This window comes from Haemaphysalis longicornis, unplaced genomic scaffold (assembly GCF_048455015.1).
Source record: "Haemaphysalis longicornis isolate Haplotype H1 unplaced genomic scaffold, Haemaphysalis longicornis Haplotype H1 scaffold_33, whole genome shotgun sequence".
In the NCBI taxonomy this organism is placed as follows: domain Eukaryota; kingdom Metazoa; phylum Arthropoda; class Arachnida; order Ixodida; family Ixodidae; genus Haemaphysalis; species Haemaphysalis longicornis.
In genome coordinates, this window is record NW_027526346.1 from 910,884 (window position 1) to 929,458 (window position 18,575).

Sequence of the window (18,575 nt, forward strand, 5' to 3'; positions counted from 1 at the left end):
ACTTAAGGTATGAAACTGAGGGTTTATGAGCCGAAAATAAACTTACAGTATTATACAAATTAACAAAACCAATTTCATAAATATAAGCTTGCGGCCATGAAGAGTTATACTTTCACATTCACACGCATACGCAGCCTTAAAAGGGACATGCGGACGAAATACAAGTTTGTTTTATTCGAAAGGTTTCATGTTTTATGGTGGCCTCAGCGCTTGTCCGGAAGCCAACTATGCTTTATTCATTGAGAAATTAATCAATTTACGGTAACAATTTTTCCCGCCAAACCATGTTTTCGTGAAGTACGCAATTATGTCGCAAGAACAAGTCTTCAAGCGCAACCATGTACGCCATTAGGTTCGGCAACCGATTTCAGAGCCGGGCCATTTTCTGCCGTTGCTTTGTTTTGGACAGTATTTGCCCACGGCTTGTTTTTGTTAGGTAGAAAATAATTCATTCCGGAAAAATATGGTCACGTAAGACACGGTCGCTTACGTCGATCAGCCAGTGTCGTCTGAGACAACCGCAAAGTGACCCACTTCTGTGCAGCTAAAACAAGCATAGTGCCCGCAGTACCGACAACAGTAAGCATCGGTATTTCGGTGTTTACATGTGCTTTCGGAGCTTGCACTGTTTACCCCACCATTCTTACTGCTATATAAAGAAAGAATGTGCCTTAATTTAGGCTCAAGTATCTCGTTCTGCAGGCTGCCTAATTTGCGTTGGCTTTTGCTGGCCACAAGCCAATCGCAGAGCTGGGCATTAGACATCATAGGTTCTGTTGTGGGAAATAAGCAAGTGGGTCGCATGGCCATTCCTTTTTGTCCTAACTTTATAGCTAATTTGAATGAAGTTTGCGTTAAAAGTGGCCTTAGTAGGATTTTGACGAGGAATTCTATCTAAAGAACAAAACTTGCGTTTTCTCTGCATGGCCCTTTAAGTGTCCCAGCGAACGTTTTATTTCGCTTTAGTTAGTGTTTTATTCGTTGACCTACCACAGAAAACATTTTGCAGTGAATTGTGAGCTTAAATGTACTCCAAACTCCAACACGTTTTATATACGCTTCCGCTGTTTACATCGCTTCTGGAAGCACTGCTAAAGCCACAGCTGTTGCCAGCACGGAGCGGCACTGCATCATTTGCTCGTCCCTGCGTATACGCCTTCGTTTCTGCTTTGATTTTCTGGCTTTCTTTTAAAGTGACTATGAGATGATTTCTTTGCTCTTCTGCAGTAATAATAATCAGGTATGTTTAGAACGTACGACAAAAACACAACTGAAGGCATATTTTACCGAAGGAAACATGAACTTAGGTGTTACGTAAGTCAATTCTTCTGTACAGATTCACATGTATGCGGGTATGTATATCTGTATGTATATGTGTAACTTCATCTATACGTATGCACAGGTTCCGTCATAAGTATTTCGAACAAGAATTGGTAATATCACTGAATATCTCTTTTTACTGGCTTTATGACAGCCAGTTTTGATTTACAGGGAGCTTGTTCTAATACAGAAGACTGCGTAAAACGCACACCAATGCAGGGAGACTGTTCCCGTGTTCCAATTACATTGAATGGCACCTCTACATGGCTGTGTGCTTCTATATATGTGCATATTGCGTTAAATATGTTATAAAGACCGACATGCAGAATGCGAAAGCCTGTTTTTCATTCTTGATATTTTTGTTCATACAATTACACGTGGTTTATTGAGTTTGACATAGTATTTTTTTTCTTGTGCGTGCTATGTGCAAGCGCACGATGTATTCTGTCCTGCTTGCCGATCTTTTTTTGTATTTGTTCGTATTTTTCCTCAATGAATAGTGGGAAACTAGTCAAGTTGTTTTTGTTTCTTTTTCTCCTTTTCTTTCTTTTTGTTTCTCAGCCTTTTTTGCGATTTCGCCCAATAATTTTGAATGAAAAATAAAAGAATTATGATTTATTGTAGGATTACTTATGGAAACCCCGAAAATAGCCGCTACACCGCTGTAATGACGTAATTCCAGCAGTCGAAGAATGCCAGTACCAGAATGGAGAGAAAAGTATGATAGGCGAGTTTCCAAGTTATCTGATGGGCATAGAGCAGTAATTTTTGGCTGAGGCACTTTCAACCCCAAAACAGAAGTACTGCATGTCCTGCTTGACTGCGTTTTCAGAGCATTCAAGATTTAGAAGAAATGGTATAAAGAATAGTTGCAGGGTACTTTTAAATTGGCCAAGACCAACGTTTTCCACTAGGAAAGCTACATTATGACTTTCTGTTTATACCGAAAGGACAGAGAAACGAAACCCGAGCACAAAAAAATAACAAAAAAACACTCAGCCTTTTTTTTTCCAAAACCGTTTGAACCCGCTTACAACGGTTCTAACCGGTTCGAGCCCGAAGGGAATGGTGCTACGGAGCCGAATCCGGAATCAAACACTAACTGCTTGAATCCAAAACCAAACCAAAACCGAAAAAATACCGCTTCGACACCTTGCTTTTTACTCTCCCGAGCTGCGTTTACGGCTCGCCACGGGCGATGTCTGCCTTCCCGCTGCCAGTACACAATGCCGCGAGCTCCTCAGCGGCCACCTGTGCGGCACACCAAATCCTCTGCACTGTGATCGGCGTACCATGCTAATATAAATATCCTTGTCTCTACCCAACAATCTTGCGTTTCCTAAGTCTAAGAAGTCTATTTCGAACCACTTCCAATAATATTCAATGGGAAAATCTCCAGTAAAGTTAAACCCCACCATTGCACATCCAATGAGACGGGCAGCTTCGCTTGACTACCCTCTTCCAGGCGAAATAGGCGCTGATGTGCTGCTGGGGGCAATGTTTCTTAGCATTGGTGTATTTTATTGGCAGTCATTGCAGGTAGCTGCTATGTCGGGTATTTTGTCAAAGTTTGTTACAGGAACCACACATTCTATCACCTTTTGCTAAGAGATCCAAGAGAAAATGGCCGCGTATCTGCTCCTTCTGTTGGAAACGTCACCGAAAGACGGTAGTCTGCTGTCGACCCTGCCAAGTAAAGGCCTCCATTCTTTTTCCCGTTCACATCTCATGATGTTCCTTTCCCGTCTCATTCCTCCCAAGATAACACGCTAAAGGTTTGCTCAAGTCAATTTAAATTTGCCGCGTTCTACTGCTTTAAGTCGGGCGTCTCGATGCCAGCGCTGCCTTACGGCGGAGACACACATGAATTGAGGCGCCCAGCTGCAACATTTATAGAACCACAATGCGCTACTGCGCGAGTGCTACAAATGGAACGTGGATCCCATCTAGTGGAACCTTTCGTTGCTATTGCTGTTTGATTTCTTAACTGGCGCCAGGCGGTAGCGCTGGCAACAGCAGGCGATAATTTCCTCCCCTTGAAGTAGTATTTCATTTGCTATCACAATAACCAAGCATCCATAATTTTCTTTAATTAAGGAACACTGCAAATATCACTTACATATTGATTTTCTGCCTGATATTTGCGTAATGTATTGTTCTTGTTCAAGAGTATTGACAAGTATGACCACTGACACCGGACTTAGATGTTTAAATTTTTCAGGGAGTTTATAAGGCTATTGCGCAGTCATTTCACTGTGGCTGGGTGGATGAATCGAGTCACAAGCAGACAGACAGACTGCAGACAGCCTACAATTTCTACGTTTTAGTAGCCCAAGAAAGACTATCGTCTTTAAAACACTAGCACAGCACGAAATGGAGGCAATAAATGAAGCTGCGTGACATGAACGCAGTGTGAAGAGAAAATATTCTGGTTTTATTTAAAAGACTACTTTGTCTCGATAAATTTATATTACTTTACTTACAAACTGTGTACAAGTATCGGTACACCAAAAGAAAGAAGATGGGCCAGTGCTCACTCTCGGGTTACAAGCAAGCAATTTCCGTATGACGTCACCGAATTTTGTTTCCGCGATCGGCGGCTGCCACTTGGGCCACTGCCAAGGAGCAAGAGTGGACAACTGTAATGGGACCTGTAGATGTATTTTAGTGATTGTTCACAGTACAGTTCTGCTGCCTATTTTACGTCACTGTGGCGCGAATTTCAAAATATTTTTGAAATTACTTATGTCCGTTCTCATAAAACACGTCTTTCCTAACTGAAGTGCATCGCAGTGAGTTGCAAATGTCTACGTCTTTCAATATGAACGAACCTGTATTTTGTCTCCATGCTCTCTTTACAGAGTCAAAGCGACACCTTGCTAATGAGCAATCATCTACGCACAGGCGTGGACACGAGGCTGCGCGTGCTTGTAGCTGATTTTGTATCGCAATGAGCAATTTAGACCTACTTCACATGGTTGTACTGGCGTTATCTGTCATTTTCATCGATTTTATTGATTTCTAGAGGGTTTAACGTGCCGAAGCAACACAGGCTATGAGGCACGGCGTAGTGGAGGGCTCCAGGTTAACTTTGACCATTTGGGGATCTCCAACATGTGCCGAAACCTTTAGACACAGCTTTTTTTTTCTTTTTACTTTCATTGGAAAAGCGGCAAACGTGGCTAGGACACTTTTATCAGGGTTGGGGATGAGTTTGCCTTTAAAAGTTCCAGCGTACCCACAATGTTGGGAAGAAATGAAGGTAGAATGGAGCCGTATTGGTAAGAAGTAATTCCATTGAGCGAATTCAGTTGTCAATAAAACTTTCCCGCAGTGAGAAGAAAGCGAAAGACATAACATTGATATTCATTGGAGATTACCTCGGCCTGATTCTGCGAAACAAACGAGCAGCTTTTCTGGACTTTGCACACCTGTGTAAAATCAGTGTTTTTCTCGGGGCAGCTCTTTACTGACGCGAGTGTAAAATATGCATGGTAGCCGTGCAAGTTCTGGAGCACATAAAACAAAACCTGGCTCCAATCCACCCTGTGAAGGTTGTTGGAAAACAACGCTTTAAACGACACCCACGACTATTGCCCTTGCGACGTCACTTGAATTCACACACGTGGTTCTAGAAAGAGTGAAGCCGGAGGTTCTGCCAGCCGTTACCTGGAATTCGCGGTGGTGGCGTCCCAAACGCAGCAGCGTCTGCCACTGCCGAGCTACAGGACTGTGTCCGCCGCTCTAGCCAGGCCATGCATTGGCATAAAGAAAATGGAGAAGAGCGTCTTTAGAAGGGTTAGACGGCGGAACCTAGCCATCCTGATGTGCTCGCTCGGGGCACAACCACTGCCGGACCCAACCGCAGACACCGAAAAAATTCAGCATGTGAACTTAGTGATTCCCATTTATACAGATTAATCGGTTTATTTAGTACATTTCAGAGAGGATTTGTTTTCAGAGGCATTACAAAAGACAAAAAGAGCAACTGGATGTGACGAATAGCGATTATAAAAATTTTGTTATGTTTCTTGTAGAAACATAACAAAATTTTTGTTGTTTCTTGTAGAAACATAACAAAATTTTTATAATCGCTATTCATCACATCCAGTTGCTCTTTTTGTCTTTTGTAATGCCTCTGAAAACAAATCCGAATTGTTATCGCCAATTTAGGAAACGTAGTCCAATTTGTGGCACGCAGTGCGCAACATTCAGCGTTTCCTCAGCGGCCACGTGTCTGTATGTGGTCACTACAATTTGTTTTCCCGCCCTGCAAACCAATGGTTAATATATCTTTCCCTTACGACCACCTATTTCCATGAGGTCCGGGTTACCCAGGAGGTGCTATCAAACAAGTTAATCAAACCGTGCGAAAGAAGCGTGCAAAGGACACGAAGCAGCTCCAAGCAGGCCCGAAAAAAACTTTCGCTAAAGCAGATGGCAAAGCCGACCCGCCGACGCACCCGCCGGTGTGTGCAACATCTGCGCGCAGGGAACTCTGAGTGCCCATTCACCGCGCCATCTAAACTGTACTCCGTGAGTGAAAACCACCCGCCCCCTCCCCAGCCATGGTGGGAGTTTCTTGTCGCGAACGCCACGAAGAAACGATTGGCTTATAGAGGTTCAAGGCGTTTCTTTAAAAGTAACCACTTTTTATTCAAACAGATTATCTGTATTACGTATATATGCCAGCCTACTGGGTAGCTGTGAAGGTAGCCGTCGAATTTGTCGTAGGTTGTTCGGTAGCTCCTAGGGGTTGAAAGGCGCCAGCGTCAAGAACAGCCTGGGTGTCTTCAGCACCCCGTTGACTTATGCAGAAAAAGCACACAGTACCAAATCCTAAGATGGCGATCACCATGCCAAGAAAAAATGGGGCCAGAAGGGTCAACCATGACATAGAAGCACCACTCGCACCACTGTCCTCACCACTACCACCGCTATCGCCTCTACCAGCGTCGTCACGACTGCTGCCGCCACCATGACCCGTACCGTGGTCATGACCGCCATCGCCACCGTGACTACCAGCGTTGCCATGACCACTACCGTCACCGTGTCTACCACTGTCGTCATGACCACTACCGTCACCGTGACTACCCCTGTGACCATGACCGCTACCGTCACCGTGTCTGCCACCGTGGTCATGACCGCCATCGCCACCGCGACTACCACCGTCGTCATAACCACTACCGTCACCACGACTACCACCGTCGTCATGACCACCACCGTCACCGTGACTACCCCTGTGACCATGGCCACTACCGTCACCATGTCTGCCACCGTGGTCATGACCGCCATCGCCACCGTGACTACCAGCGTTGCCATGACCGCTACCGTCACCGTGTCTACCACCGTCTTCATGACCACCACCGTCACCGTGACTACCCCTGTGACCATGACCGCTACCGTCACCGTGTCTGCCACCGTGGTCATGACCGCCATCGCCACCGTGACTACCAGCGTTGCCTTGACCGCTACCGTCACCGTGTCTACCAGCGTCGTCATGACCGCCATCGCCACCTTGACTACCACGGTTGTCATGACCGCTACCGTTCCCATCACTATCACCGCCGCTGCTTGAAGGATTGCCGCACAGTCCTGTGGCCGGTGTGCAGCGGGTGGATTCGGGACACGCGCTGCACGTGCGGCCTTCCTGGTATATAGGGCTTGTTAACTCGTTTCCAGCCGGAGCGTAGTTGCAAGCGTAAAACCGTGAGTGTGGCCAGCCACGGTGTATTCCGTAGACGTAGGCGAAGCCACAACCCACGTAGCGAGTCTTGGCCCAGATGGCCTGCGCGAAGTGGCCAACTTTTTGTCCGCGTACAACCCGGAACGCATTCACCCACTGTGGCCGGTATATTTTGTACTCCTCAAACCACGCAGTGATGATCCCCGGCCAGTTAGTGCCAGACACGTCTTGGGTGAGAGTATTGCCAAGGTTCTGCCCCACAGCCTGGAACCGCCTCGTACACCGGTCAATTCCTGGGTCGTGCTTTCTTTCGCACTGCTCCGCCCATGCCTGTAACACGGCATTTGAAGAGAGGTGTAAGAGGAATATCGCGCTATGCGTCGCTGCGCTGATGCACCCGACACGAGGACAAGTCGCCTCAGAAAATGTGTGTTAAATCTTCATGCGTTCACCAAAGGTGCACAAGAGAATGGCAGAAAGAGCCACTCGGAAAAATTCTGCAGAAATTCAGCAAATTATCTACTACTGCATAGCATTCTGATGCCGCTTTTCTTGAGTGTTTTTTTACAGCCAAAGTTTGTGGTTTTTCTAAATCCTGTGAGACACATTATCGCCATTTACGCTGTATTAACGATTAGAAATGGGTATTCCGCGAAATCAGCATTATAATGGAAATGCCATGCGTTATACGCTTTGCAATTTTCCGTAACTGTAATATTTCTCTCATTGTAATTTTTACAATTTCGTCAACTAATTATTTCCCTTTGCTTTATTACAACGTGTATATTTAGAACTGTCCAAAAATAGGCATTATTGTAGAAATGAAGGGCGTTACACGATTCGCCAATTTCCGTAATTATTTTGTATATTTCTTACCTTTTTACTTAAAAAAACGTTCGGCCAATTATATCCATTTACACAATTATAACAGTTGTATGTGAAACTTTCACAAAATCTGCGTTTTTGTGGAAATGCCACACATTATACGTTTCGCCCTTTTAGGTAATTTTATAAAATTTTTGTCTTATTTTTTTATTTTTTCAAAATTTCGTACGACCAATTAGTTTCATTAGCTTTATAATAACGACCACATTTGGATATCTCGCGATATCTGCATTATTGTGGAAATACAGGCCGTTTTACCGTTTGCCATTTTTCGTAATTATTTATATTTTTCTTTTTCTTAGTTCTTCGAAATTTGTTTCGACCAACGATCTCCACTAACGGTATTATAACGAGTGCTGGTGGAACTTTCTAAAAATCCGTATTATACTGGAAATACCAGGCGTTATACGTTTCGCCCTTTTCCGTCGTTTAACATTTTACTGATTTCTTACTTTTTCAAAATTTTATCCAACCAATTATCTCCATGTACGTTAGTGTAACGCTGTACATTTGGAACTTTTACTAATTCCGCATTATTGTGGAAATGCAGGGCATTACGCGATTTGACTGTTTCCGTAATTATTTTATATTTTCCTTATTTCTTATTTTTTTTACATTTCGCTCCATCAAATATCCCCATCTACCCTATTATAATGAATATAGGTGAAACGTTCGTGAAATCTGCATTATTGTGGAAATGCAGGACGTTGCACGTTTCGCCATTTTCTGTAATTTTATCGTTTTCTTTTTTTGTTTTTGAAATTTCATGGGAGTAGTTATCTTTATTTACAGTAATATAGCGATTGCAGGTGTAACTTCCACGATATCTGTATTTTTGTGGAAATGCAGGGCGTTACGCCGTTGTCTGTGGAGGTACCTCGGCCAATAATGCTATGCATTAAAAACCCAAACACAGCCGGAGTGCACATCGTGGCATTTTATGTCTGTGTGAGCGGCTCACTGGGGAAGCATGCGTCTGCCCCAAGACAGCTACCCCCCAATACCGGTACACTATTCACTACTGCACGTTTAACGACACCTTTGAAGGCTGCACTACAGCCGACCGAGTCCCTGGTACACAGTATTCGCCTTTTAAAGCGTTAAATTACCATTTCCTTCCTGGGTAATCACTGCGTGTTAAAGAATTTCTTCATACGGTGCAGCTGATTTGGCACACTGTGGGTCATTCACGCAAACTGACATTCAAAACAAAATAGCTAAGCTCGAGCGCCTTTAACGGTACTTTACTGCCGTGAGAGCCAAATCAAAATAAGAGGCAAATCATTGCACTGTTGTCAGCCAACTTTGGGCAAACTATGAAGTACATTAGATGTTAAAATATTATACTCCCATATTGAGGTAATTATCAACACGTCATGGCTGGGTTAGACTTTAACTCTGAAGGAGAAACTTGAGACACCTTGTTTTATGACATCTGCACTAAAATTAAACTTACCGCAATTTTTCAGTAACCGGGAGCTAACTGTCACTATGAATCAGTGGCCAAGAAAGCGTTGTGCGACTGAGCTCGACGACGCAGGTGTTATATCTCGGCCATGGTGGCCATGTTTTTTGATTCTGCCGAAAAATAAAACTCAGCATGTCTACTTTTCGTTGCACGTTAAGGGCACCCGCGCATCAAAATTATTCCTGCGCTTTCCATTTCACCCCGACTTGCAACCCAAGGCAGCATCACCGTGGAAAAACCCGGTAATGCTCGAAATTTGTACCCTTCTTTTATAGAAGAGTAGGCGTAATTCCATTCCTAAAATAACGGCTATCACTGCCTAATCATGCTGATAACAGTACCTGTTAAGTCTTCTCCGTCAGTGACGAGCTGGCGCATGGCGACACTTCAAAATGTGGTTTATTCTGGTACTCGAAGAACATGGCTTTTTGCTATGGAGCACCGTTTACTTCGAGCCGACGAGGGCACGTTGAGTCTAAATAAACCGTTTTTTTTTTTTACTCAACCCCGCATGTTTAAGTGGATGGGTTAGGTCGGAGAGCCGTCGCTGCGCGTCTAGTCGACTCGGAGGCAGGAGGTGGGTTGACGCGTTCGTCGGGCTGAGTCAGCGGGCCGTGGCGGGGGAAGGGGGGGGGAGCAGAATACCGCATTTGTGCCGTTCTAACGCGCCCCCAACCGTAACGCACAGTTAAGTTCCCGCAGGAGAATTCGAAAACAAATAATGTTTCACCGATGGTGCTGCGCAGCTGAAAAAGACGTGAGACCACGTTGCTGGAAGAGGTGGATAATATTGTTTGAAAATGTGATCTGATGGAATGAGCCCAGCAGCAGCAGCACGGGCAGCGAGGCTCGTGACATCATCTTCCTTTACCGATTCACCAGGTCGAAGGTCATAATAAACCAGTGTTCCTTTAACCGCGTCTGCTTCCCGGTCTTCAACAATTTGGTGCCGGGACCAGGATGGAAGGATCACACCGTTGAAGACCCCTACCGATGAATCAGACCCATTGAAGAGGACGAACCGGCCAAGAACGACTCATTGCCCCAGCACCTGCTACCGCGGCATCCCCGCGTACCAGGTACCATCATGGACCGTCTCAAAAGGAAGCGTGGTGCTCTGTGTGCCTCAACTACACGTATCATCAACAAAATGAAGGCCACAATGGAGACTACCCAGCTACCGACGGGTGACCTGGCGGAACAGCTAAATATGCTCAAGTTGAAACCGACTCCTTTAAATGATATTGACAAAGAAATACAGGACCACGTCCCCGATGAGGAATTAGACGATGAGTTGGAAGCCGTAGAACAGTACCGTGACTCTATCGCGCACATGATTTTTCGCGCTGAAAAGCATCTTGCAAACGCGTGCCCTTTAACGGCGAGTAGTGCAATACAGGCTCCAACCTCACATCAAGAACGACTTCAGGTTAGACTGTCCAAGCTTGATATCCAGCCTTTTCATGGAGAATTTATTCAGTGGCCTGCATTTTCGGACCCGTTTGAATCGACGGTACATAAGAACTCATCGCTAGCCAACGTCGACAATTTAAAGTACCTGCGCAGTTATTTGAAGGGGAAAGCGGAAGGCATAATCAACGGATTACCAACAACCAACGAGAGCTATCCCATGGCCATCAAACTGCTGCAGCAGCATTTTGGAAACGAAAACCTGTTAATCAACGAACATATGAGAAAATTGTTGAACCTCCATAAAGTGACCTCCTGCGACGACTTGAACGGCCTCCAGACGCTACATGAACGGATACAGACTAACGTCAGATTGCTTGAGAATCATGGTGTACACATTCAGTCCTACGGGGTAATGTTGAAGACAGCGGTATTGCAGAAGTTGCCCTTTGAACTAGTCCTTAAATTCGACCAGCTAACGTTAAAGCAAACGACAACACGAGAACCCCGAGTGGAACGGCCTGACGAAGTCTCAGCGCTACTTGACCTATTGAACCTTGAAATACGAAGTCGGGAGATGACTTCAATGATGACTGGATCAGACACATCTGCCAAAATAGAACCAACCAGGAACGAAGTCAAGGACAGTATTCAGGGTTCTTCTTTCACGCTAACGATCAAGATATCCCGCCATAGATGTCTTTTAGATGCGACTGCATCTCATACACTCGCCTTGTCAATGCAGCGTCGGCGTTTTTGTCGTCCGCCCCTCCCCCATCCTCTCCGCCGCGCGAGCTGCGCTCTCCGCCGCTCACCCCTTCTCCTCTCCGATGCCCCTCTCTCGTCCACACCCCTCCCCCTACACTACAAAAAATAATAATAGTTAGCGGCGCCCGGTTTCGATCCCACGACCCGGTGGGCGGAACGCGAGGTACATGGTGCTCTTCCCACTGCGCCAGAAAACCGAGACAGAATGAGATGCTATGAACGCGCCTTACATCCTTGACTCATTCAAACTACGTCAAGAAGCTACTGATACAACGCATGATGGGGCAATGATTAACATTTGCAATAAAAGAAAATAAGCTCCCACTTACAGCAACAATGATGGAGTAAAGGTCGTTGCGTTAGCGAATCCCCAAGCATACCACTTAGAAAGATTGACCATGATTGGCCAATAAAACATAATAATAATCAGAACACATAATAATCATACGCGTTCCCGACACGTTTCACGCGATTTCAGAATCAATCCAACGGAAACACCAAGTGAACCCCACGATGCTTTGCATCTACACAGGGTTCCCCTCGCGTGGAGGTGGGCGCAATTTTTGTGAATCTGATGAACACCGCACAGATGACTGCCTGGTTGAACTTCCGTTAAAAGAAAAGAAAGCCAAATTGCGAAAACGGGGATGTTGCTTTCGCTGCGCCAGGCCCTTCCACCACACCAACGAGTGCCATAATGCAAGAAAGCTTTCATGTCGGCATTGCAATGGACATCATGTTACTTCCTCGTGCAATCCAACCTGGAAAGGCCCAAAGGCCCATCAGAAACACGTACGACTGTGTCCAGCTCTACAGACGAAGCAGAAAAATCGCAGAAAACGGTTATTGGGTGGACACTGCACGGAGACGCGAAATTTATGTCGCCAGACATCGAATTAGGAACGGTGAAAAACTTGCACGTGGCAAATGAAGAGCGAGTTTCCGTGCTGAAACCATTTCGGGAGCTCGACCACCTAAGACTCCGAGATAAGCGAAAACATTCCGAAGGAGATTATGAGGACTTAACAGCCTTCACTGCTATCACGTTTAAAAGCAGTGAACGTAACCTTGTATAATTGCGTAGGAGACCAACTCGTCATAAGGCCGGGCACGACGAAAACACCGACGAAATAAGCCATCTCGAACACGGCGAACATATCGACGACAAAGGTGCAACGTTTTGACGACTAACTCGACGAGGAAGGAATGCTGAGGACTGCAGGGCTTCTTTAGCTAAGGAACTTCACCGGAAGAAGCGTGCTTGCCGAATTGAAAAGGGATTTTTTGCCCGTTACCCAACTTCTTCCATCGTTAGTTTATGCTCAGCTTTAGCGCTTGAATCTTCGTCAACACACACCATTTGTGCGCGATGGAAACTTCGAGGGCATGGATTGAGCACTCGATGGAACAGATAGCGTACGCGTGAACATCTTCAAAAGTGGCCCGCCACCCATATGACTCCAAGAAAAGTTTCAGTTCCTCTCGACCTTGAAGAAACCGCGCTTGTTGAGCAGAAACGCGCACATCGACAAACGTTGACGAATCACTCAACGTTTCCTGGAAGAGATGGAAAAGTTCGCTTACGTGAAGTTCGCATGCCTGCCGGAACCATTTCGAGTCGACCGAATTAGCTATGACACTCCGACTTGCCCGCAAAGAGCTTATTCCAGATCCAAGAAATTATTCAACCAGGTCCGTATTATTTGGCCAGCCCGGAGCTTGTTATAAAATGTGATATGGTTTGAAGGAAGACGAGGCAGAAGGAATGAGCCCAGCAGCAGCAGCACGGGCAGCGAGGCTCGTGACATCATCTTCCTTTACCGATTCACCCGCTCGAAGGTCATAATCAACAGGTGCTCCTTTAACCGCGTCTGCTTCCTGGTCTTCAACAATTATTTATTGTATGCAGATGTCGAAGCTAAAAATAATTGTTCTTCATGAATGCTTATCAAGCTGCTGCTGGAAATAAAGTAAAAAGGGAGAACTTTGAAAATTTTTGCGATTTCAAATGCCCTGATCTTCCTACTTTTTAGGCGTTATGGGCTAACTGCAGCAGCACAAAATATTATACAGCAGCTGACCAAGGTATGAGGCATGTCATTGAATTATTAATGCGCCGAAATTCATGCAACGGTTAAGGCTTGGGTGAGTTGGTGCATGATTACAAAAGGGGGAATAGCGCAAACTCAGACAAAACACGTGTTTGTCACAAAACGTGCTTGTCACATTCTTCTTGTGTTTTTTCTGAGTTGCGCTGTTCCCCCTTTTGCAGATGAAATTCACTCACGTGGTATTGACAGATTGTTTGTATTGGTTGAGTTGGATTTTCGGGGGACTTCGTGCCCGTTCCGCGTGGGAATGCTGCTGGCCGCTATAAAGCCTAATTCGGTTTTGAGCCCAATTGTAACGCGCACACAAATATTAAGGCTACCTTATAGCAAAACAGTTTGAGCGTTAGAATCATGAAAATACGGTGCTCCTTTTCCGGGAACCCCTCTGTTCCCCCCTCCTCGATTATTTGTACGGGGATTATAAAAACGCGGGAGGAGTCCAGGTAGCTGAACCGGAAGTCGACTCGACACTTTCTCGTCGAATCCATGTATCCGGGGCTAGCTGTCACAGCGCGGTCCGAGAGCGTCTCAGTGTCAATTGTCAATCTCCCCTTGAGTCGGGGGTGGCGTTGGCGAGGGAGAGGGCATGCCCTCTCGTGGTGGACACTATCTGGAACGGTGCCCGGAGGCGCCGTAAACGGAACAGTGCTTCTGCTCAGGAGCGCAGGCACAAGATTTCTTGCCCCTGCGAAGAGCGCCTGGAAGTGGTTCGGTAGGTTGGAGTTGGACAACACGTCGTGCTGGCGGCTAGGGGTGATGAGCTGCTGGACACATATCGGACCTGAGAAGATTTCCCTCGTCTGGTGCCTGCGTGAACTAACCTTTCCTTAGGGCTCAATGAAAGTTGATTCTCTGTCTCTCTCTCTCTCTCCCTGGTAGTGGTAAAGGGGATGCCGCTGCGGAGCAGAGTTGCATTGGTCGAGCGCCAACAAATGCGCACTCAAGCCCTCGCACACCAACACACTGCTTTAACTTGTGTCCAATTGTCCATATTACAACGGGGATAGGACTGGCCTTTATTAAATGTACGGCTTCCGAAATAAACATAATATATAACACCTATATGCTGTTGTAGTTGAAAATATTAGAATTGATTGAATGATTATGAGGCTTAACGTGCAGACGCTACAGAGTGATGAGGACTGCCGTAGTGAAGTGAACTGTGGACAAAAGCTTGAAAATTGGCGCAGCTGTACGTTTTCCAGTGCCACAGTCAGGCTACAGCACATATTGGCACGGATTGCCTGCTATGCGCGGGATTTTTGTTTCGCAAATGTAGTTCCGCGGCGAGCAATAAATCATCACCCATCGGCCCCAACTGATCCACACAATGCCCGACTAAGTTCACTAAACTTCTGCGAAGCCAGCGGAGCAAGTGAACTTAGTATGTGATGACGTCACTGTACACAGAAGCTCTTCCCTGCGACAACTTCCTGCACATTTCCGTGCCGCCTCTATTTTGAGAATCGCCGCGTTCCACGAATGCAGAGAAACTGTACGGGTGCTTAATTGAGTGCACTTTCATACTTAAAGGAGCCATGAAGACAAAATACAAGTTGGGTTTATTAGAAAGACTGCTTAGTCCAGATAACAATGGTTCCAATATCATCGCAATCTACGAACAAATAACGGATATATTGAAGAAAACGTGTGAAGCAGTCGCGACCCCCTAGCCAATTTCCCGCAACTTTTCTATGACGTCACGGAACCTTGTTTGTGCGATTGGCGGCCGCCTAACTGACCTGTCGTGACGAGACATAACTGGACGTCTGTAATGGGGCCTCTAGTTCCATTTGACCGCATCACTTGAATGCTAACGTGCAGTTAACGCACGGAAAATTATGTTTTATTGTTGGCCCGTATGACGTCATTCTTGCTCATAACACGTCACTGTGGCGCAAAATTTGAAAGTTTTTAAATACTTCTTGCTTTTTTTTTCGTTAAAAAACATCTTTTGTGGCTGTAATGGAGCTGAGTGAGATACTGAACCCTAGTTCTTTCAAATTAAACGAAGTTGTATTTTCTCTTCATGGCTCCTTTAAAAGCCAAGTTGTTTAAGCTTTCAGATCCGCCGTATAGCGTAACCTGAACATAACACCAAGAAGACCAAGCGCAGGTCAGCATGCGCCAGTTGACAAGGGCCCAGCGATAACCAAGCATACCCGTGGGCTTCCGCGACTTGAGCAGCTCCTATGCATAGACAGGTCGAAAAATACCGAGCACACGTGAGCGTGCGCCTCGTGAGGAGCACCCTGAATCGGCCAGCTCTGTCTTCGAGACCACTCAGTTCAGCGTTCATGACGTCATCCCTCCCGCACTCATCTACTCGCCAGTACACGTGCGTTTGTGCCTGAAGCGAGGAGCCGAGGCGAATAGTTCGTGCTACAGACGCCGAGTTTGCGAACCATTTGCCGTGGGTTCTAGCACGGGCTAATGCGGTTCACTTTAGGAGAAATGGGAAAGCCGGCAGACAAACCAAACCGGGCCTGAGAGTCACGCGGACCTTTCAGCGGCAAGTACGGAGATCCACACGAGGTGCAACTTCCCGTCTCCCTTGAAGGCAGAGGGGCCGCCAGCTTTGCTTTTTTTTCAGCGTTGTACCACTAGTGCAAGCTACGCCAATATTTCGCACTGTCAACACACTAATGACAGTTAACGTGTGAAAATGGTGGATGTTGCAGTTTGGAATTTAGATTAACTTAAAAAATGTTCTTCGGGAATCAAAGCTTTTTTTCCTTCTAGATGTGATCTGTGGCTAGGGCGGGTGCTATAGGTACAACTAGTTCCAACAGCTATATAGAGTACATTAAAATAGTGTTCTCTATTAAATTTGTTGAGTATTCTAGTTAAGCGTCGGATTGTAAAGAGGTAGTTGCACACGATTATCTGTGTACCCGATATCAAGCGTTGATTCGCGAAAACGTAATTGCCATCAGAACAAGGGCCTCCCAACATAAGTCCTGCGGTCGCACGCATCTGCATCTGGGCGGCTGCAGGGCACCGTAAGGCATAGCTCTGTGTTGATGGCTCTCAGATCTGAACATGTCACACGCACGCCCGGCTTATCTTAAGCTCAGAGTGAAATTAGTGTTACAAATAACACCGCTAAATTCCCGCATAATTCCCTCCGAACTTCGTGACATCATGTCCAGGCCCGTGGGACGGGAAGCCACAGGCACCGATGGCATACCTGCGCTACCCTGGCCAGGTCGTCGTCCCAGAGCAGCTCCTGCATGTCGGCGGCCGGTGGGTATCCATTCAGCTGCCCTAGGGCCACCTGGCTGCGGTAGTTGTTGTGCACCTTGAGGATCTCGGAGCGCGCGGCCGCGTCCACGCCCGTCATCCGCACTCGGCAGCTCGATTTGGGAGGCCTGCAGATGGTGTGGCTGGGATGTCTTTGGCAGTCCATGTAGCACATATTCCATTGTTGCGACCCCAGAGGCAGCGAAGTGACCGCATCGAACAGAAAACCCCATACGAAAGCTATTGTCTTGATCTCCATTTTCACCGTCTTCTTCTTCCTCGTCATCTGCTTCCTCTTCGTCCACTTCTTCCTGCTTCTCCACCTTCCCTTAAACGTCGTATTTTGGGGGGAAACGGCGCATTTTCACTCAGGAGGATTGGCCAGGGCTGTAGGATGGTTTAGGCAGTCGCTTTTATTTTTCTGCTTCTTCTCTCAAAGTCCTGACTCTACCTCCGTACAGTCTCGTGTATATCATGCGCGTATATAAAGTCATTGAGAGGTGCGTAACAGTTACTGAGGCTTCATTTTATGCCTAGTGGGTGCCAGAATTACGCTGTTGGTCTTGGGATGATTAAATGGGAAATTTGGTCTGTCTGTCTGTCTGTCTGTCTGTCTGTCTGTCTGTCTGTCTGTCTGTCTGTCTGTCTGTCTGTCTGTCTGTCTGTCGCTTGAATAAGCTGCCCAAACAAAAAAAGAAAATAAATTCTTAAACAAGGCGCTTATGCAGGAAAAACATTTCCAAACTACTAATCTGATGGCGACGTGGCCGTGTGTGCTGGGCCCCAAGGGAAGCTGCCAAAAGCATCGCGCTGCAGCTGCAGGCGGCCCTAGATGCGGTGCCGGCCAAGCTGGTCAATGTTGGCCTACAGCTGTCAGCAAGCAAGACAAAGGCGATGCTGGTCCACCCGGATTCCCAGTCCCGTCGCAGGGCCACGTGCCTGCTCATCGATGGCGAGGAGCTCAGCTGGAAGTCCAGTGTGTGCTACATGGGGCTCACACTGGACCACTGCGTCAACTTCCGGCAGGCCACAAGAGAGCTCCGAGCCAGGGCACAGATGGCCACCACGTCCGTGCGAGAGATGCTGCCGGGGACCACGGCTGCTCACAGCGAACGGCAATGCGGTTCTACAATGCTGCGGCTCTGGGTTTGCTCATGTACGGGCTACCATTGGTCACCATGCGCAAGCCCAGCTGGCAGCAGCTGGAGGGTGACCACCGCAGGGGCGTACGCACCTGCCTTGGCCTGCCTTGAGATTTCCAGTGTGCGAAGACGCTGGCTAAGGCGAGGGCATGCACGCGCCAAATGACGGCGGACCAGCGCGCGATGGCCCGCTGCGGCATTGACCCGCTGCGGCGGGCTGACGGAGGCAGCCCCCTGCTGCAGCGGCTGCGCACACACCGCCACTCGCGCATGGGGTGCATGTTGGCCCTCTGCGAGGAGGTGGTGGCCCCCGTGGAAGCAGGCCCTCCCTCCAGCCGCCCCCCTGACCTGGAGGCCGAAGTGTACACGGACATCCCGGGCCTGCGTAGCAAGCGGCGGACGTCGCACTGCGGGCAGCTGCAGCTGGCTCGGGGAGTCGTGTGGGGCGACCTGCAGGACCACACCCTAGTACACACGGATGGCTCCGTGCGGCAGCAGCAGGGTTCGGCCACGGCGGTGACAGCGCTGGGGGAGGCCACCAG

General features: G+C 47.2%; 1 protein-coding gene across 1 annotated transcript; it reads right to left on the reverse strand.

Moving 5' to 3' along the window:
• Nucleotides 1–6,987: 6,987 nt before the first annotated feature.
• Nucleotides 6,988–17,177, reverse strand: LOC144177861 (CRISP/Allergen/PR-1-like). Its single transcript, XM_077705442.1, has 3 exons — nt 16,839–17,177; nt 7,164–7,336; nt 6,988–7,108 (listed from the first exon to the last, which is right to left on the reverse strand). Exons 1-3 carry the CDS (start codon nt 17,175–17,177, stop codon nt 6,988–6,990), a joined length of 633 nt encoding a protein of 210 aa, XP_077561568.1.
• Between the last annotated feature and the right edge of the window lie 1,398 nt (nt 17,178–18,575).